Source organism: Seriola dumerili, unplaced genomic scaffold (genome assembly GCF_002260705.1).
Source record: "Seriola dumerili isolate Sdu_G_001 unplaced genomic scaffold, Sdu_1.0 BDQW01000138.1, whole genome shotgun sequence".
Classification (NCBI taxonomy): domain Eukaryota; kingdom Metazoa; phylum Chordata; class Actinopteri; order Carangiformes; family Carangidae; genus Seriola; species Seriola dumerili.
Genome location: NW_019174393.1, coordinates 13,013,447 through 13,035,435, shown reverse-complemented (window position 1 = coordinate 13,035,435; position 21,989 = coordinate 13,013,447). Strand labels below are relative to the sequence as shown.

At 40.9% G+C, this 21,989-nt stretch overlaps 1 protein-coding gene across 2 annotated transcripts in view; it reads right to left on the bottom strand.

Annotated features, from left to right (window-relative positions):
• Positions 1-554: 554 nt before the first annotated feature.
• The window catches only part of cerk (ceramide kinase), a 40,439-nt gene continuing 19,004 nt past the window's right edge, over positions 555-21,989 (bottom strand). For both annotated transcript variants that reach the window (XM_022749831.1, XM_022749833.1), the window contains 8 exons: positions 20,620-20,765; positions 14,617-14,691; positions 14,235-14,387; positions 12,878-12,983; positions 12,177-12,256; positions 8,892-9,097; positions 5,395-5,609; positions 555-3,066 (listed from right to left, as the gene is read on the bottom strand). In XM_022749831.1, the coding sequence (XP_022605552.1) occupies positions 3,003-3,066; positions 5,395-5,609; positions 8,892-9,097; positions 12,177-12,256; positions 12,878-12,983; positions 14,235-14,387; positions 14,617-14,691; positions 20,620-20,765 (1,045 nt within the window). In that variant the 3' untranslated portion in view covers positions 555-3,002. The remainder of the gene's footprint in view (positions 3,067-5,394; positions 5,610-8,891; positions 9,098-12,176; positions 12,257-12,877; positions 12,984-14,234; positions 14,388-14,616; positions 14,692-20,619; positions 20,766-21,989) is intronic.

The window sequence follows — 21,989 nt, the reverse complement described above, 5'->3', positions numbered from 1 at the left end:
CACTACACATTTCAGAGAATGACTGCTCTGCTGGTGCATTTTAACTGTCAGTAGGTGAATAATTCACACCAAACAGACATTAGCTATTTTCATTGGTTTGTTTTGGTCTATTTTGACACCCAAATCCATTTAAGCCACATTTTGAATATTAGTGGTTAGAAATTTTAAATGATTACAGTTACCAAATTCAGATTTCCATTCTCTTTTGCTGTCTGACATTTTGGAATTACCTTGTAGTATGAAAAAAGAAACAAGATCCAGACTGTGTGCAGAATGAGCACAGCTTGAAATACCACTCCATCTCAGCAGAGACCTTTGATGTCTGATGTTCTTTAATGAAACATCTCGCTCACATCAGAGCACCCTATTAAATTCTACTCATACAGGGAGACAGAGGGAGAGTGAGATTGAGAAAGCCAGAGCAAAGGAGCTCTGACCTTTTGTGTGCATGTGTGGGAGCGCGTATGTGTGACTGAGGAAAAGACAAGGAGGGAATGAAACATCAGTGGCGTCAAGCACACACATGAAGATCACACAAATGACAGAGAAAGAACCACACTTCAAAAGCACTTTATTAAGCTTTTTAAAAAAAATAGATCACATAACTACATCACAGTTTAATTTATGTGTTTACGACTTTAAGTTTTTATTCGGTCTTGCTGTGCCCTCCATATTTTAGTAAGGTCGAGCTGAAATTCAAATTAATTTTTGCTAGAAAATCAGTTAACATATCTCCCTGGTGTTTGTTGTGATTTGTGTAGCCTATATTAGTGTCCTCCAGGGGGCGAGATTTTTTTGGTTCCGCTAAAAAGATATCGTAATATAACTTCAGATCCAACACAGACAGATAACGAGTTTCAGGATCGATGTTGCTTAGTAACATCTGTGATTTCAGCAGTCTTTACTCTGTGACTCAAAAAAACAAAAAATAAAAATAAATAAATGACTAAAAATGTCAGTGACTCCTCATGGTAGTTAGCTACTTCGAGTTGTGATTGGCACAGTCACATGAGTCCCATGCTGAGGTTACAGGACTCCCCTCTGTTGTGAGTTTTACCAGTCTTGTCATTTGCATTTACCACATGAAAAAGAGTCTGCTAAAGCTAGCCAAAAGCCTTCCTTTATATAGTTCAGGGACACACTAGTCAGTGTACGGGAGCTTTAGGTGTACAGTGGTAAAATAGTATTAGCAAAAAGTAATAAATGTTCTTGTTAGTGGAAGCTAGTTAGCATAGCTTGCTAACTTACAGTAGTGGAAATATCATTAAAATTTGTAACTTCTTACACAAAAGCAAAGGGAATTCAAATTGCAGCATTTGCATTGTCAGTCATAAATTGCTAAATCCCCCTTGCTTCTTTGCATGTGTGTGTGTGTGTGTGTGTGTGTGTGTGTGTGTGTGTGTGTGTGTGTGCGCGCACGTGCACAAGGATTTAAAAGCATCTGAGTCTTTGAAATAGCATCATACTGTAAGTTGACAAAAGTGAGTGCTGAAGGTGAAGCATTACTGACATCCAGAGCCAGTATTAACCGAACTGGAGAGGATTCAAAGAGAGGACGGGGCTTTTATGGAGTGTGCGTGAGAGCGTGTGAGACAGAAAGACCTTACATTACCGAGAGATAGAAGCTGCATGTGTGAGCCTGTCTGTGCTCATCTATAGATGCTTGTGTTAGCAGTGTGTTGGCTACAGTGAGAGAACATCTGCAAAATGGCAGTCATGAGGCTAATTGTGATAAAGCTAACTCATCACATTGGCACCTTCACAGACACATTAACACACATACACACTCCAATGATTGCAAGTCTCAAACGGATTGTGGAAAACACACTCAACCCTCCCCACACACACACACACACACACACACACACACACACACACACACACACACACACACACACACACACACACACACACACACACACACACAAATCCCTAACGTAACGTATTATTATCATGTATGCAGTTTGATATAGTTTCATTGATGCAGGACAAGCAAAAAGAAATGCTGCTGGTTTTCTTCTCCAGACAAGTCAAGACCAGCTTGACCTACAACTAAAAGGAGCTAAATGAGGCTAATTTCAGAGCCTTACAATAGATTATCTCTAATAATGTTGACAAATGCATAATTCTGGCTAATCCCAGGTGATGCCTGAATTGTCTGTAGTTTTTAGCCAGAGAGGAGCAGAGCTCAGAGCCACAGGTGCAGTGCAGCAGTGCTGAGACACACCAAATCACTTAGCAGCCACTTTGCCTTATTACCCAGAAGCCACCGGGGTCCTGTTAGTGTATTAGCAGGGTATTCAGCTCTTTTCATTAGTGCCCCTGGCTCATATCTGTTTTCACCTGGGTCACAGATGAAACAATTTTCCCCAAAAAGAGAGGATCAGATTGCATGTTTTTTTTGTTTTTTTTTTTTTTGTTTTTTTTTTTGCAGTCCTGGCATTTTAAGTCTTTTCAGTTTGTCACTGAACTTCACATGCATTCTTTTCTTCATCCTTACAAAGCTGTATCTCCTTGGCTGCCTCTCCTCTCTGTATAGGGAGAAATCCTATTTGAGTTCTCCTTCATGGCAGTATGGAAATCTTTAGCTGATTGTTGTGGCTGAATCCAGCTCAGTCCAGTTCATCTCTGTTTTATGTGGCTGTGTGAACACCCAGGCTGCTACTTTTGCGGTCTTCAGAAACGTCTCTTCGCATCTTCATCTTTCCTTTTTTATGGCTGGTGGTGGCAGCTCTTCAACTTTAAGATTCATCCCATCACTTCTTGTGCAGAGAGAGGACTTCCTGCACGTTTCATTCAGGCTAACACATTAAAGAGAGATGGGATGCCAGCATCTGGGGTTTACACTGATGTGATGCATGTGTTTTTTCCAGGAGAATCTTGCCAAGTGCAACTTTGTGTTTTGTTTTCTAGCGGCTAAATATCCCATCCAGCTCTAAGTCCACTGAGCAGTACGTGCTTGGCTCCAGGGCCCGCAGTGTGCAAAGGTCTTCAAACACACACTACTGCTGCTGCTGCTGCTCCTCGATACCGCGGGCAAACAGCCTGATCAACTGGCACTGGACACTGCAGAGAGAGAGAGAGTACACACACACACACACACACACATAAATACACACACACACAACGCATCATTTAGCCTGAATAACAAACCATCAACTTAATGACTATGCTCATTTCAATGACACTTTACTGTCCATGTGGCAGATGTAAAAGCAATGGAACGGCACCCTTGTGTGCAGACTTGACACGCAAACTTGAAAGTGAGACAATCTTTGTGGTGTGTAAAGTATAAAGACCTTTAAAGAGCCGCTATAACAGATGTTATAATACAGATGGGGCTGACACACATAACAGATCCTGATGCATACAAGGTAAAAGTATACTAGTATACTATAAAAAGTAGCAGTGAACAAGCAAGATGGCTGCTATTTGACAGTATGTTGTATTGCCTTATATTTCCAGAATGTTATATATCACATGCACCACAAAAACACCAAACATTCTTTACTATAACTCTAAAATCAAGGGAGCAGCATATTTTAGGTTCTAATCACATAAGTGCACCCTAACTTGTTTCAGTTGTTTGGTTCAATCATTGTGGCACCTTGAGCTTCACTTCCAAATGTGTATTTTTTAACTTTAAAAGCAAAATTCTTTCCTTCGTTCTTTTTCTTTCTTACTTTCTTTCCGTTTCGCCTGGGTTATTACCATTAATTATCTGAGCAGCACACTGGCTGGCTCACTCCAAGAACGATTAGCAGAGAGGAAGAGGCAATAAAAGGACGGACTTCTGCTTTAATTAAAGGGGAGTAGCCTTTTAACATGGGGAGGGCCATTAAATTAGCAACATTACAGCGCCATGCATCATTGGCAAAGTACAATGGAGCATGAAATAAATGATGCGTCAAACTGTGCCACACCGGCTATATAGAGATCTGATAGTCGGGGGAAGGCTGAAGTGTGGACAGGGCCAGAATAACGAGGGTGGGGTGGGGGGTGGGGGGTGGCAATTCCACCGAGGTGCCAAGCTCATCCGGCAGGGAACAGGGAAAGAGTCTCCAGATCAGACACTGTTGGACAATAGCAGCGCTAATGGCACTGCTGTTCTCATTTCTGTCAAGCCAAGCAGGAGAACTTCTATATTACCAGCTAATACTAAGCATCAAGAAGAGGCGGTAGTTTGGCATTTGATGATCTACAATTACATCAACATGCCAGTGTTGTGCCAGTATAACCAGAATAGGAGTCTCCAGCCATGCTAGCAGCTCTGTGAGACTGAACTTAGGCACTGCTGCCGTTTGAGCTAAATGCTAACATACCCACAATGGCAATGTTACTTGATAGCTGGTATAGGATTTAGCATGTTCATCATCTTATTTTGCACATAAGCATGCTAACACCTGCTAATTAGCAGTAGTGTAGTGGTATCTTGGTAGGTGGGTATACTGTAGCTTCAGTGGACCCACAGATTACTGAGCATAAAAGCCTGTGACATGATTGCCTGTAGTCCGGAAGATGTGCACTGATATGTATCTGTAGCTGTTTTTAGGTAGGTATACTGTAGTGTAAATCCTGCCCATGGGTGTCTATATACTTTAGACTTGCATACGTGCGCCAGTACACCCACTAAACCGAAGTATTGGACAAATGAAAAGTTGGATAATGATGCTACATGAAGTAGCCAAAAGTCATAAATAATAATTCTCTGAGCAACACGAATCTCTGTAGAGAATTTCATAGCAATTCATTAATTATTGAGATATTTCAGTTTAGATCAAAGGCTAGTGTGGCTAAAAAACTGTATGTGTGAGTTTTCCTTCAATGTGAGGTGAACACAGAACATGATCTATTCCCTCTTAGGCTTCGATTCATAACACTCAGAAGCATTTTAGGGCAATTTAAACCAACATTATAGCTTAACACCCAAAAGAAAAGACCGTGAATACCCCACCATGGCGATGCAGTAGATATGAACTCCAAGAGTATTTCAACACTTCTTCCATTATACCTGCCTCTACAATATTATTTGCACAGATTCAAAGCCATTTGGCGCTCGTCATCTGTGCTGAGAACGACCCCCTCTGTCTTTCGTCACAGGTTTCATGAAATGGAAAATAAGTGGGGAAAGAGGAAAAGTGATTGAACTGTGTCTTTCTTTAGCGGCATAATAACGCGTTCAGTTTCACAGTTTTAAAAAGCCGTAAACATGATCATCATGACAGATAAATAACAATACATTTTCCTGTTTTTTTTCCACTGGTGGCAGTTTCTACTTTATTTTTTGACTTTCTTTAGTTTTCAGATGAGCAATTTCTTTATTTCAGATGAAGCATAAAGCTGCAAAGCATGGATTAAGTTGCTTGAACTACTGTATGTTGGGAGTTCAGTTACCTGGCTTGGATGGCAGCATGAGGCAGGATCTCCCCGTCGCAGGTCCAGCTGCTTTGGGCTTTGCTGTAGTTGCAGGTCATTTGGCCGGAGCATATGGGACCGAAGCCCTTCTTCTTCGGGGTCTCGCTCAGGTCCTCTAGGGAAACCGGCTCCTGGTGGCGCGGCTGGAAACGAAACGTCCTCACCCGGTGGACCTCCACAAAGGAGTGGTCAAACTGGGGGGGGGGGGGAGGGGGGGGGGGGGCAGAGGTGGATGAGAAACAGATGAAAGAGAGGAGGGGGAGGGGGAGGAGAGATGAGCGGATGAAGGAACAGATGTGCCCACAGATGGTGCAGAGGTTAAAACCCTACTGTCTCGAATGACTTGAAGTCAAGATGCAGTTCAGTTATACGGCACAATAACAGAGAAGTGATGACGGCACATGTGCTAAAAGATGTAAGAAAACTTGGTTTGAGAATATGTTACATAAACTTATAATTTCAAGATTTCATTTTAACAAGATTAAATTTTTATTTTTATTACTGAGCAATGAAAAGTTTTCAGTGTAGTCTTGCTACATTTTTCCTCTTCCATTTTGGATCCAAAATTTAGGGAAAAAATTAAACAAAAAACGAATGCATCAAGTGTCAACTGTCACTGTATCTGTCTTTGGTGGATGAATCACACGGTCACTTTCGAAAACAACATGAACTTTTTGAGCATTTAAACGTCTCACATTGAACATAAACAACTTATTTTTATACATTAAAAAAGCACTGAAAAGAGGCAGTGGAATATTTGTCTGAAATATGATGATTGTATTGCAAGGTAAAATGATTCTTGGCATGTCATTCTTTTTGAGTTTATTAGCTCCTGGTGGGTGAGGTAAAAAGTTAATTTCTCCTGTATTGTCTTTTTATGGACTCCTACTGATTTTATAATGAAAAGCAAAACTACATGTGGGCTTATGCTTCCATCTCGCCATTTATGAAACGGAAAACAGCAAAACAAGAGAAAAAAATGGGAAAAGAGAATTAGAAGGAGAGAGAGAAGAGGTCAGATAAAATGGAGGTGCATGAAAACTATGTAAACGGCCGAGGAGCGAAAGAAGAAGAGAGAGAGAGCGAGAGATGAAAAGAAATTATTTTGTCAAAATCCCCTTTCATCTCACTCAGTGTCACAGAAAGGTTCAGCTCTGTCCGGCACACTATTTTCTTCGACTTCACGGGGTGCCACTTTCTCTCTATTCTCTTTTCCTTTCTTCTCCCCTCTTTTTCTCTTTCTCTCTCTCGCTCGCCACCTTCCGTCTCTCCCCTTCTCGCCCTCTCTCATCCCGAAAGCGGAGTGACAGCCATTTATTTCACATCAGACCCACTTTATGACTGCAGCCGCTTTGCATTCAAGCTGGACGGTCTGCCTAAAAGGCTTTCTGACAAGGCCATGAATACACTTAGTGGCTCCTCACTCCTTGTTTCTCTCCGCTTGGCTGGACAGTGATGCTGATATTAAGTGAACTCTGATGCAAAGTCCCGCTCGCCCTACTCATACGACTACTTGTCTACCACAGTGTGCTGCAAGTAAAGCAGCCACGACGGCCTGAAGGTAGAGACGCACCAAATCGTGACGTTTCACTGTGGGCCCTCGAGACACTGGATGTGATCTGCAGACGATGATGTGATACCACGGTAAAGCAAAAGTGTTAACCTGCTGGTGGCATCTAATACTTGCTGAGATATTTCTGTCCGGACCAAAGCGGACCAACTGATCAACGCCGCCATCCATGGATCCGATTTTAATCTTGTGTCTTAGATGGATACTGTAGCCTCTTGCTGGTGACTCTGGACCACAGAGGTGGGAGTAAGTCACACATGTGCAAGTCCCAAGTTACTGTAGTGACAATGAAGCGAGTCAAGTCGAGTCATTGCTCAGAGGAAGCGAGTCATGGGTCAAGTTATACGAAATTCTAACGATGTGGTGTTGCTCATTTATTTAAATCAGTTTAAAGATGGTGGTCATGAAAAGTTTATTTTATTTTCTACAGGGATGAAAACTGTTGCAGCTGACACCTTTTTATAAACCTGACATTTTGTGACATTTACATCTCCGTGTGGAAGCTGCAAACTTCTCTGTCCTCCTGTAATCCAAATTTGAGTATTTTTGGATTTAGCCCCTCATCATGACAGCTGGTCTGTGGGCATCACACAAGCGATCACTCCATCATGTTTCAAGAACAAAATGTAACTTATGTGAAAGAATATATCTAGAAAATGCAAATATTTCATAAAAAAAAAAGAACTCTTTTCAAGTCATCTGTCTCAAGTCTAAGTCTCAAGTCATGAATACCAAGACAAAGTCTTTAATATTATAAAAGAGTCCTATCTAGACCTGCTCTATTTGAAAAGTACCTTGAGATAACTTCTGGTTTGGCGTGATATAAAAAGTCTTTTATGAATGTTAGTAAAGAAGGTCTCAAGGCCTCAAATTTGTGACTTAAGTCTGACTTGAATCAAGTCATGTGACTCAAATTCCCCACGTCTGCTGGACTGCAGCAGCTTCATGTCACAAGAGCAGCAAAGTCTTTCCTCAAGTTGCTAAATTTCACTGTTAATAGCAACAGCCGCTGCACACTTTTCTTTACATAACAACTTGTCTTTTTCCTGGTCTGAATCCTATTACATTTAAAGCTGCAAATATATAATATCCTAATCTGATAAAGCTTTATTTCAAGAGTGATACAAATACTGTGTGCTGAAGTCAAAGTGTTGATCTTAGAGTTGGAGCTCACCTCGGGATGTCAGCGTTGGCTCAAAACACACTTTGCAATTTCACACTTTTACCAGACAGCTACTGAAATTACTTACAAGATTCTTCTAAATGGGATAAACATCCCGAGGTCCTTCCTGAGGTAATAATTACTAATCACCAGACTTCCCCTGGTAATACTTGCACTATCCTGAGAGGGCATTAGTCTGGTATCAGCCTGTTCTCCCATACAGCATATCCCTGATGCAGCGATTACTGGTGCCTCTCCGGACCAGGGTGGAGGTTATTTATGATACGTGGGAAGGCACAAGGGCTAAGGCATTTGAACTAAAGTGAACCATAGTTGGGAAATTGAGCGGAGTCAGCAAACGGAGGTGCTAGCACAGCAAGCAGGCTCATTCACAGATTTAACACACTCTCAATTCATCAGTGTACAGATTGAGAAACTCTTGATGCTGAGCACTAAATTCTGCTGCACAGGAGTTTTTTTATTTTGGAATGGATGGATAAAATTGTCTCAAAAGTTTTGTGGGTTTTCTCTCTGTTTCTTTTTTTTTTTTTGGTGATTTCTTCACTCTTTGAAGAGGAGGCTTCTTTCATCCCAGCTGGATCCAAATCACATGAATTTTCCTGAATCATTTCAGCTCTGAAATATGTTGACTCATGTACCTGACTGTAGAAGTACAAGAACGAGGGAGAAAAAAAAAAAAAAATCACACACGAGATGAGTTAACACCACCTCCCTCCTTCCTACCTGGTCTTCTTTGTTGGTGTGACGAAGCAGGTGTCTGAGGAAGTCAAAGCGGGAACACTTCCTGACGAGGATGAGGTCGGTGGTGCCGTCGGCGAGGTGGGCGGAGGGCGACAGGCCTTTCGGGCTTCGGGGACACGCACAGCTCATGCTGGCTGCATTAATGGCAATGAACTTTCCACGGATCACACTCCAACCACTGCTGCTATCTGAAACAGAGGAGTCAAGAGTTAAAGGATTAGATTAGATTAGATTAGATTAGATTAGATTATGTAAATTCTCTAAACTACAAACAGAAAACCAGTAAGTATTTTCAGCACTGTAAAGATAACCACCAAAATCTCATGAATTCAGGATTTAATATTTGAAATCCAGTCCAAACAAAGAACTTTAAAATAAAATATTGTCCTATTAAACCTCTTCAAATTTGTGCTTTGAGGTAAGTTTCCAGTGTTTTCATTTCTCGTACTTATTCTATGTTTGGTTGTGAAACCACACTAAAGAAGTCAAGTTTAAACACTTTGCGTAGGGACTCTCAGCAGCAGTACACTCGATAACTGAAGTCCAAACAAACAAACTCCCTTTTATTCAAGTGTTCTCAAAGTAGAATGAAATTTGGCATGTTCACGCAGGGAAAATGTCGAGCTTGCAACAAAAATCAAGCGCTGCAGCTGGAGCCTTATCCACTAACCATCCCTGGCCTCCGTCACTCTTCTCTTTGTATTGCAGTGTTAAAGCTCCTCCATTTGACACTGATGTTTTTTTAAATGAGGAAACCTTGTACTGCAGTAAAAATGCTGTGCTTTTTTTTTTTCCTTTTGCATTGCTGTATTCAACAGCAGTTCCATCACATTTGCAAACATGCCTTATTTGAGTTTGTTTGGAGTATTCTGCCAGACTTAAGCTACTTACTTGCACCAATTAGATAAGATAAATATGAGCTCCAAAATCCCGATTCCTTTCAGCCTCCTGTTTGGTTATTCCAGAAGTGCTGGAGCAAATCATCTGTGTACCATCAGGAATATGGTTTTGAAATCATACTGTGTATTTGGCTTTATGAGTCCTGAGGTTAAGCTCCAAGCTTGTCACACAACAGCGGTGATGCTGATGAGGGTCCATTAAGATCCAGATGTTTTGGCAGGAATCCTCAGAGCAGCTTTTACCCTCATGATCGAGCCGAGTTAGAAACTTTGAAGCCGAAATTAATGTACTAAAGCTGAATGTCTGCTGTTATGAAACGCAATTAAGTTCGGCCGGGGAAGGGTTCACCATATCTAAAGAGGAGGGAACACACAGCAGGTAAAAGACGGACTGGATTAACTTCAAGTTTTTCTTGTTATGATTAAATGCACACGTGGCCTCCAAATCTCAAATGACAGATGCGATGGCTGCACCTCACAAATCACCACTCTGTTCCTCGGAGATTAGAGACTGTTTACAAGGGATGGTCTATCAAAGACACAGCGGTATCACCCGCGGGACTGCCAGCTCCTGTCACCAGGGTGATAGTCATTGGAGTAAGCTGCAAGAAGTGATCATAGACGTCCAAATCAGCGTCTGACTGTTTTATGAGCGTCTCAGAGGGAAAATTATGTGATCTCAGAAAGCTAAACGATTCATTACCTTTCCCCCTCATTTTGCAAAAACAAACTTACAGAGGTGATAACGCGAACGGATGATAACAAGCCCGCCGAGGCTACATAAAAACAACAATGTTCTAATTGGGAAGCAGTGATTAAACCTAAATTTAAAAAACAAAAAAAAACAAAAAAAAAAACAAAAAAAAAAAAATCAAAAAAACCAAACAAATCCAACTGTGGACTGTGGGCTGTGCATTAAACGTTTCCAAATGAGTATTTGCTTTCGGAGGACAGGCTGGCTCATTTGCAGAGAGTGTGTCGTGCCTCATTGATTTAGCAGTTGTCTGAGATTTCCCCTCGCCAGGAAGGAGAAACACCCCCCCCCCCAAAAAACCCCAAAACAAACAGCAGCACTGGCGTGAGGCAAACCCCCTGTCAGAGCTGGCACAGCCAAATTTCTTCCTGATTAGTGGGAGTCTGTCACACATCATACACAAACAGGTTACGCTCGCTTTCATATTTACACAGGAAGAAAATACACACACACACACACACACACACACACACACACACACACAACACATCCACCAACACTTACAGACACACACACTCCATAGGAAGCCGCACTCCCAGATAGCCAGGCCAAGATAGAAAATCTTGAATTTAACATCACGACACTAATTAGAGAGGAAAAAGAACGCACACAGCTCATCTGCAGCTCAAAGTACACACACACAAACATGCACCATTGCACGCACACACACACACACACACACACACACACACACACACACACACACACACACACACACACACACACACACACACACACACAGGAGTCAGTTTCATCTGCCTCCAGAGGTTTGTGCTGCTGTGTTGGTGGGTTGGGAGGACTGTGGATAATGAAGCGTGTGTGTGTGTGTGTGTGTGTGTGTGTGTGTGTGTGTGTGTGTGTGTGTGTGTGTGTGGAATGGTCAGGGGGAGGGGAGGGTCGAGGGAACAGGAGGTGACGTTGTCCCACTCGTGGCTCTGGTGGACAGACACACACCAGGAACATGTAATCTGATCAAGCAGACGAAGAGAGTGGATTATGGAGATTTAGAAATCGATAGGCAAAAAAAAAAAAGGCTCCGGCGGGTGAACAATGGGGAGCTGCACAGTGTCACTAAAATCAGTTTATATTTTCTCGTCAATAACTCATCAAGAATCTCATCAAGAATTTTGCCATGCTGCGGGAGAAAAACAGCCCCGACAGAAAATGGAGATGAAGTGAAATTTGAGAAGGAGAAGATGATGTTATTTACACTCAGTCCACCTCAGGTCCTTAATCTACCCCGAAAAAAGAGAGAAATGCAAATCTCCCCTGATTTGGTTTGCGGTGTGTGTGTGTGTGTGTGTGTGTGTGTGTGTGCGTGTGTGTGTGTGACTTCAAGGAAAAAGTCAGCCAGAGTGGGATTGTCTTCTCTCCCTTTTATTTTATTTTATTTTATTTTATTTCATTTTATTTTTTTGTCTTTTCTCTCTCCATCTACAGCTTTAGAGATACTCATTTCCGCACATCTCAGTCTCAGTGTAGAAATGGTTTCAAAATAGACAAACAAGCAGATAACGAGGCAGAGAAATGATACATACACTTTTTTGTGTGTGTGTGTGTGTGTGTGTGTGTGATTAGTTTGACATATTCCAAGTAATAACCCCAAACTTGTACCTTTATCCGACTTTTCCTTCTCCTCCGACGTCTCCCACGGCTTGTCCTTTGATGAGGGCTTGTGCTGACAGACGTGGCACCTGAAATATCAGCATAACCTTGTTTTTTTTATTTATTTATTTATTTATTTTTTACAATCATCAAACCATCAGCGTCGCAGTGACATGCAAGGCTTGAACAAGCTTAAATGATTCATTAGGTGGCAGTAAATTTCAGTCCATTTCAAACTGACACACGCTGTACCTGTGTTTAGCTCTTTAAATATTAAAAGTTTTGTCAGGAATTGTTCACACACGTCTGCAGCTAGTAAGGCCTTTTGTAGTGCAGTCAAATCACTTTTTAATGGTAAAACAAGTTGTCAGGAAACATGCCGGTTTTTTTTTTGGTTTTGTTTTTTTTTTGTTTTTTTTTTTACAGATTAATGGTGTTCAGCCCCTCTTTTCGGTCCCCACAAGGAATGCAAACAATGTCTGCACCCTGCATCTCAAAAACCAAAGCACTTAGTCAAGCACTTTTCCCCGAAAAGACTGAATGTGTTCAGCCCGCAATAAATCAGATAGGATTCCTGACAACGTAAACTTACCCATTTAAAGCTCTGGCAGGGGCAACTCTGCTCCCGCACTGCATCAGATAAGTTAGCACGTTGTAAAATACTGCTGGGAAAGCTGTAGAAAAATGGATATGTCCGATGCTTTATTTACCCGGATCGACACTGCAGCTTGTCCCTGGGGTTCCCCATGTCGTCCTCGGCGGGGAGGAAGGAGACGGTGCCTTCGTAGTAGTTGTGGCTCAGGAAGGTTTTGACCCCTGAAACAAAAGCACAGTGTGGGCCACTGAACGCACGCCAATATGTTTTATATTTTTCTGTTTAATTTAACTCAAATTATACCTGACAAGACGATTAAGAGTAAAATTGACACATCTGCAAAGCTAATTGGACCACTGTTCTTTCCCTCTGGAGGCTGTGGGTTTAACTGGGCAATATAAAATCAACAAAGATTTTCGAGTTTTATTTAAAAGCACTTATTGTGTTTGTAGCACGAGATGCAGTCCAGGGACCCTATTTTATAAATAGTGTGTGCACAAAAGTTTTGTGCTTGCACCTTGTGCACGCTCATTTAGATTATTTCTACACATAGAGTAGAATTAGAGGCGCACAGGCACACCACCCCAACTCTTTCCTATGAGTGAGTCTTGATTTGTTTGTCTAGTGGATGCGCACGAGGATGCACATGCACGTGCGCTACTACACAGTGGTTTCACAGCATTCCCACTGATCTTCAGGTGGCGGCAACGAGCCATGAAATGCAGCAATGCACCGGCAGCACTGCAAGCTGGTAAACACAGAATCTGAACATGGCAGGTTTCAAAAACGCAGCTTTGCAAATATTTCACGAGGAAGGAAACGGATTCGACTTGAAAATGTAAATTTCGACGCTGCTAACAATATGGGAAAACACATCAAATGTGCATCCTGATTTGTAACTGATTGTTGTGCAGAGGTGTGAGTGTCTTTGTTCATACTGGCAGCTCGTATGTTCACATTTAGAACTTGCTTTGTGCATGCTTTCATAAATAACCCCCACTTTCCAGATCAGAATTATATCTCCTCTGTACATTCAGCCCCAGTTTAATTTAGCCTGGTTTCATAAATTGCAAGATAGGGTGGATGCCTTTGTTTAAAGCACCTCACAGAACAATGAATGCAAACATTTATGTGTGGTTCCAGTGGGAGGAGTAATGCTGCTGGTGTTCGGGAGCCTCGCTACAAACCTACTCAAGAGTTTGCAGTGAATCCATAAGCCTGAGGCTGTGTGTTAGATTTATATCTTTAATCCTCTGAAGCCTGAACCTAAAGCCAAACAGGCAGGCTCTGGGATAAACTCCAGGCTACATAACGGTAATATAAGCAGGTGTGTGGTCAAGTAACCTCTGAGGCCAGAGAGGCGGCCACAGGTAAAAAAACAACAACAACAAAAAAAAAAAAACAAGGTTTCAGTGTGTTGGCAGGTTTAGCCTGAAGTGCCACTCAAGTTTAGAGACTGATGGCCCTCATACCTGACAGGTCATATCTGGCGGGACCTAGCCATCTCTTCCTCTCGCTGTCTGTCAGCACATCTCCATAGAAACCGTAGCCGAGCAACGAGACCGAGTATCTGAGGAAGAAGTCGTTGTGGTGAACTGAACACACGTCCATCGGCTGGGAATCACCTGTTGAGACACACCCAGGAGAGCGGAGTCGTAAAACGACGCTTCCTGCGACATGCAACGCGCAAACACGAACATTCAAATCTAAAAGCAGCTGCTGTAACAATCACTCAAAGGTTGTTGTGACACAACAATTACACAACGCTGATAACCTAAGATAGAACCTGTTGGCACCCTGAATGCTGAGATAAACAACTCGTGTGCTGTAAATCTTTCAGTGACTCCTACTCACCCACAATGATGTGTAAAGCAGAAGTAACTGGATCGTTGGTTCCCACTGTGGCAAAGCAGATACAATCAGTGGACCCTGTTAGATGAGAGGCACACAGGTCGATGGTTAGCCTTTGTAGCGCTGACATGTTAAAGACACTGTGAAATGAAAAATGACCTTTTTATTAAAAAAAAATTTCAGGCACACAAAAACAAACAATTGTTTTTTTTTTACATTCTTATAGCAAACTTTTACTGTTTAAAATTTCAGCTTTGCCATCCTGCTATCAAAAAAGTCATTGTGGTGCACACAATGGAAAATCTGACCCAACAACAGTGAGAAAAACACACATAGACACCAGCTTTCATTTAGATTTGTATCAGCTTTCTAAAAACAAACCAGAATAACTTGATCATGGCACATGATTTAACACTTCCTGGAAAACATTTTTTGATAATCAGGTCAATGGTTGTTGAGACATTTGACTAAAAACCACAAAGGTGAAATTTTTTTTGAAAATGCTGAGATTATCTTATTTGTTCATTCCTTTTTTTTTGCTGGATATGTAGTAAAACTTCTCTTCTCACCCTCAGCGATGTCCCATTAGTTGCCCCACTTCTTGCAACCCTGTTTAAAGGGACTGTTTTGTAGGTAGTGTAGTTTCCCTAGTGATTATTTCCTGCTACTGTTCGTTCAACTCTGGCATAGTTTTGTTTTATCTTTATGCATCAGCGCTGGTTTGGCTGGTCGACCCATCCCAGCATGGCTGCAGGGACGGGCTCGACTGCCATTCATGTTTTTGAATCAGTTTCTTCCTGCTCCCCTGCTGCTAAAAGGAAGTGAATCAGATGCTTGATATTTTCTATCAAACCAAATTACCTGGTTTGAAAAATGGTTGGTACGACCATTCAGAGTGAACTTGAACACACCAGTGAGCAAAGCGTTATTTATATAGAACATTTCATCCGAGGTGGAAGCACAATGAGCTGCACAAAGCGTGAGTTATCACAGAAGAACTATCTGGATAGTGTAAAGAGAAAACATAAGACATAAATTAAAACAAACACATAAATGATGCAAATGAATTTTAAAAAAGGAATGAAGAAAATAAAAACAATAAGAGTAAGTAAATAAGTAACTGATCAGTAAAAATAAGATATGGAAATTAAAACTATTAAAAAGTAGGAATAAAATATAATTTAATAAAATAACAATTAGAACAATAAAATAATAAGACATATAAAACCAATAAAAGGAATAAAAAATAAAATAAAATGGTAAATTAAGACCAGAAAACCAAGCTACTGGAAAGTGAAAGTTTTCAGACACAATACAATAAAAATTGATACAAAACCACATTTATATTAGTAACATTTTTGCAGCAGAGTTCTGGTTACTTTTTATTAGTGGACTATGTGTTAATCTATCAGAAGAGACTGTCCAGGATTGTTGTCAGACTCTGCAAAGATGTTTATCACAAGTGTACAAAAGTCTTATTCATTAATCAGAAGTCAGTCATAAAAGGTTTGGCCCTTGGTAGAGTTACAAGTCTTTCAAAGCTGCCGACAAGAAAGGAGAACTCCGTTGAATGATTTTATTCGGCGGAAGTGAGGAGACGTTTCCGTCATAAAGTCAACTAATCGGATAGCTCCGGGCCCTGGGCTATTATCGACTATGTTCAGCCAACAAATGGAGGATAAGAGGCATCCCCCTGCCTCGAGAGAAATGTTGAGTTTGACATTAAATCTTTCAACTTGAGAGGTAATAGGGCTCTATCGCTCTTTTTCTGCACCACACGGCGTAATTTCAGACCTATCTGCCCTACTTTTGATCATCTTCAAGTGGTGAAATGGGCCCACTGCCACTGATAAAAGACGGGGAGAGGGCGAGGGAAAGAGGAGAGAGGAGAGTGAAATCTAACTAGCGATGTTTTGAGCCGGCTCACAGAAGCGTGACAGAGGAGATCAGGCCTGTCATTCAGCGGTGGACACAGATGAGTATGAAGATGAGCTCCCTCTCTCGCTCTCTCTCTGACTTTTTATGAAAACCACTTATCTGGCCTTTGCTTCTTCCCCTCCGAGCTTCATAATCACATCCGAACACTTTCCAATTGCTCCTGACAGCGCTGCACTGCCTGCTATTATGCTGAGCGTAAAAAAACGGTGACATATGCCATTTGACTCTTCTAAAGCTACGCAGTAAAAGCCAACTGACTTTGAATGGATTTAAGTGGCACACACAGATGTTCAATGATGTTCAGCCCTCAGATGTTCAATGTTTTATTCCCCCTTAAGTTACTCAGCCACAGTAGCCTGTTGGCACACTCAGAGGAGAGAGCATAAACTGTCACAAGACATATCCTCAGTGGAGAAGTTCCAGTTTTTATCTGTATCCCCCCCCCCCCCCTCCAAAACTGTCTCGCCAGTAAGATCGTCTTGGCAGTGAGATCATCTTTATCTCAGGGACAACAATGGAGTCTCGATGCTTTTTAGTGCTGCCTCCGAAAAAAAGGATATTTTCGCTGTTTGAATCCTCAGCACATGAATGTATTTATAGCTGCACTTGTGACAATATCATATAATGATATCAGTGAACCCTTTTGAACCAGACGAGTGCATCTTTGAACAACATGTACTTCTTGGGTTTTTTCCGTCAAAATAATCTACTTTCAGGGTCTCAGGGTTAATTGATATTCTCTGTCAGACCATAACAGATAAAACCAACAGGAGAGTGTCACGAGGAAACGCCTGTGTACAAAAGCTCTGAGAGAAGGCCATAAATGAGTTGTTGACTCTTCATTTGAGCCTCAGCATAGAGGACTATGATACCTTGATGAAGCATTTCCATGACTTTGGCAGAGATATTGATGAATATAGTGATGAAATCATAACTCACTCCCACGTGGCAAAGGTACAGTCCTTTGTAATGGGACAAGCACAGAATCAAAATTTATGGCTGCAGCTTTTGTAGCAAAACCTTAATGCCTGCTGTTGTTGCCTTTCAGCAAAAAGTGTGTGTGCGTGTGTGTGTGTGTGTCTGTGTCTGCGTGTGTCTGTGTGTCTGTGTCTGTGTCTGTGTGTGTGTGTGTGTGTGCCAAGACGTTAGTGACACTTTCCACTATCACCATTATTTCACACATTACTGCCACTTTAATAAGAAAGTTACAGACTGTCTGAGATGAATGACTGGCAGAGGTGACATTTATAAAACAGAGTGATCAGAAAGGCAAAGACTCACTGATTGTCTTAGGGCAAAACAGTAGGAGAAGGCAGGCGCTGTAATCTATAGTAGAATAAAGGCTGGTCATTATATTATTATGTATTTTTGTTATTATCAACAAATCGCACAAAAAGAACAAAACCAACAATATGTTAGTGTCCTACCCTGTCTGTGGCTCTCTGCCCCAAGCCCATTTGTTCCCACTGAAGATGTAAGTTATGCACTTTCATTAGAAAATACTCAGCAGTTTCCTTCAATAGCAGGGCACTGTTGTCTTGAGCAAAATGTTTCTCAAACAGCAGTAAATAATGCATTTGTTGGGGAATATTTTCAGTGGCGAATTAATACACAATTGGTGCTCTAGTATTTAATTCACTGTAATGATGGAAATTTTCACCTAGTGCAAAATGTGTTTTTTTAATTTATTTAATATATTTTTTCAATGTTTTTTTTGGAAGAATTCAGCTCTTCGGCACAGAGGCTTTGGCCACATAGGCAATACTAAGATCAGTTAATTGCTGGTTTTACTATAATATTGTAAATACTGCCCTTTAAGCATCGAGGCTGTGCTAGTTTTATAAAAATCACAGTTTCAATTTACAAATGAAACTGAATCTGTGACATTTTTTAATCTCAGGTTTGGTTTTGATTTTTGCTACTTAGGTGATGTTTGCTGCTTATGAACAAGAATGTCACAGGTCCTGTTATTTCTGTCTGAAACTCTTGAAGGTGCTTTCTTTTTTAAAAAAAACTAAGCTACTGCTCATCAACATGTCTGTGCTTATTTAATCTTCTTGAAGGAATGTCAAAAACCTGCTCTGAGTTTAATAACACTGTAGAGAAGTTGGCCTTGGCCATTAGAGGGTTTGTTTGATTTGGTATCATGAAGGTCCTTGGACTAAAACAGCATACCAATGACACTTGTAAACCTCTCTGGAACAGTTGTTGTATGTTGAGAGCTTCTATCCCAGCGGCACTGAGTATTCACTGATAGCTTAAAGTACCTCAGCAGAAGTGTGATGATAAGATGTTAGACCTTTACACAGTTGTATGAAAATCTTAGACATCATAGTGTTTCTCATCTTACCGTTAATTCATCTGCTTTTGTAAATAGGCTAAATTAAAAAATAAATAATAGCGTCATCGGTTATAATTGTCCTAAAAATCCTTTACCATGTTCCCAGCGGATTTTAGAACCCTTCTGCTATTACCAACAAGCTGTGCACAGGATAGCTTCATACTGGTGCACTGTATTTCTATCCTCATGAAAATTACAGTGATTTCAAAATGTCACCCAGCACGTTCCCATTTATGGCACTTGGAATGATTGACCCTCCGCAGGGCCTTAGTGATACCCCCTGCGCTGTTGCCATAGAGATTCTCTTATGTAACTCAGCAATGCGGGATCAGCGGGGCTGAAGTTGTTCACAATGGGAATCAATAACAATTCTGAGGAGAGGGACTTTGTTTTGCAGGACTGACCACTTGAGTTTTTTTTTTTTTTTTTAAACTCCAGCACCTCTCCTGTATAATTTAGGGAGAAACATGGCGTCCATCACACATTAACACAATACGTGTAGAGTACATGTACATTTAATGTAGCCCTCTATACCATCAGTCTGCGACTGCAGGACTTATTCGATTATGTTATTTTGTTTTACTTCATGATGCAGGCCAAAGTGATTTCCTACATTTCCCACAGGGAGTTTGTGTGAACTCCGCGCATTCAGCCGTGGGTTATACTGCATGTGTAGGTGGAGAGAGCAGCAGCGGTGGTGAAAGTGGAGCCAGAGTTTTTACATTTGAGAAAAAGTATAAGTTGTGTCCTGTAGGCAAATTATAATGTGTGACTTGTGTGACTTCTTAGATTATTTCACATCAAGGTGTTTGGAGCACCAAGACTTAAAAAGTTTGACTCTGTTGCGTTTGTGATTATTTTGCATTTAGATTAACTTTAACTCTGAAAAGCTTTAAAGAAATATTTCAGTCTTTATGGAAATATGACTTCTTACCCAGAGTGAGATGAGAAGATCAATATCACTCTCATGTTTGTCAGTTAAATCTAAGGCTACAGCCAGCTCCCGTTAGCTGAAATTAGCTTAGTTAACAGTTATAGCTAATTTTTAATAGCTATAGGTTATTTGATAGCTAACGGCTAACAAACATGTTAATAAGTGAGCTTTGGAGGTGCTGGTTTTCAGATTTTGTTGCAGGCCAGCTGGTTCCCCTTTTTTCCCGACTTTACGCTAAGCTAACCAGCTGCTATGGTTTTGGCCTCATACTTAATGGACAAATATGAGAGTGGTATCAATTAGGGCTGAATGATATACAAAAAAAAAAATAAAATAAATCATGGCAGATATTGCGATTCCAATATAAGTCACAATTTCAGTTGGAGTGGTAATTTTTGAATTTCAATTTCATTGAAAACAATATAAAAATGATGACAATATGATTTTTGTTGAGGCTTGGACCAAATAAGCATGTTCCTTTACGCCTGGAGAAGATTTGTAGGTCAGGGCATCTCTGTAGCAACACAATGCTTCATTTATTGTATGTTGTGACACATTTCAGCCATGTTGTGATTTTGATAACATTCTGATTGATTGTTTAGCCCTAATATTAGTCCAGGATCTAACGTGAGTACTAACTATTCCTTTAAAACTCTGAATATAATCAGAGTAACCCCGAGGTTAAACTCCTTTAATTTGACATCCCGAGATCATTTCCACCTAAACCATTGAGCAGGCACTGCTGTTTTCAAACCCTGGGTGTGTTTTATGTGATATAATGCAGAAAGCTCACCTGCAGGAATGATCCCTATGCGTAGAGAACACGGCACCAATTCAGCATCTGGTTGGTTCTGGTCCACACCGTGGTCAGTTTGGGTCCTGGTGACCAACCCGTGCAGAATCTCGCTGAACATCCCATCTCCACCAACACACACCACCCTGGGAAGATAAATGATATCAACAACTCACAACCTGCATACATGTGTCTGAGGGGTCTTTTCGTCTATACTTGACAATAACACGACTGGGCAGCAGGACTGACTTTGAAAGCCTTCAATAAATAAGAATATCACACTGTGCCACCCCGCATCACAGCCTTTAAAGTCTATCTCAAAAACCTCACAGAAATGCCCCAATAAATTTTATGAACTGAAGAGTAAAAGCATAATGGACTTTAAACCTGCTCTGCTGGACCAAATATCTGATGAACAGAAGCTAGAGTTGACAGGGCACTCTGCAGGAAAAACCTTTCATGCTATTGATGCCTTTTATGTTCAGTTATCAGCTGCATTTTGCCTCAAACACTCCCCTTCCTCACAGACTGGAGCAGCAGCATCATGTACAAGCTGAGATGAAAACATAAAATTGACTTATGCAAGTGACTAGTAGATTTTGATTTATTGTGCATTTGTTATAAGTGATTTTACAGAATGACACAACAATATATAATAAACCTTCAGTGAAATCTGTCCTTGCTTTTAGATCTTTACTGCTGCTTTTGCTACAGTTGACCACTTGATTTTAACTGAATATCTTCAACACTGGGTAGCCATATTGGCCACTATTTTAGATTGATGTTATTCCTCCTCAAAAGGACCTTTGTGTGACTATGGGGGACTGTAAATCCTCCAACATTTCACTCAAGGACTAACAAATTGGATATCTCAGACCTTTGTTCAGATAAATTTGCTATATCAGATGTTATTATAGGTCCGCACTCTTCCGTTAGTCACATTTGCTCACACTTGTTTTCAAGCATTAAGTCTGAGAGTCTTAGAGTCACATTTTCGCAACAAGCCTTATATTGATCCCATGTGACCTTCCTACATCTTCAGAATATTGCCAACTTTTTTTTTCTTCCGCAAAGCACTTGGAAACTACTCTGCACTTTTAATAAATCCCGATTAGACTGTTGCAATTCTCAATACAACATGTACTTATAAGACCCAACAGAAGATTGTATATGTTCCTAATTTTAGTATATCTACATGAGTTGTCTGGTTTTAGAGTGGGTTTTAATATGTTAATGATTCATGGAGTACCACAGGGATCAGTCCTCAATCCATTAATACTCTCTGTCTACATGCTACCTTAAGGTCAAATATTTTGAAGGATCTCCTATCTATCAGAAACAAGTCAAATATGTACCTACAAGTCACATTA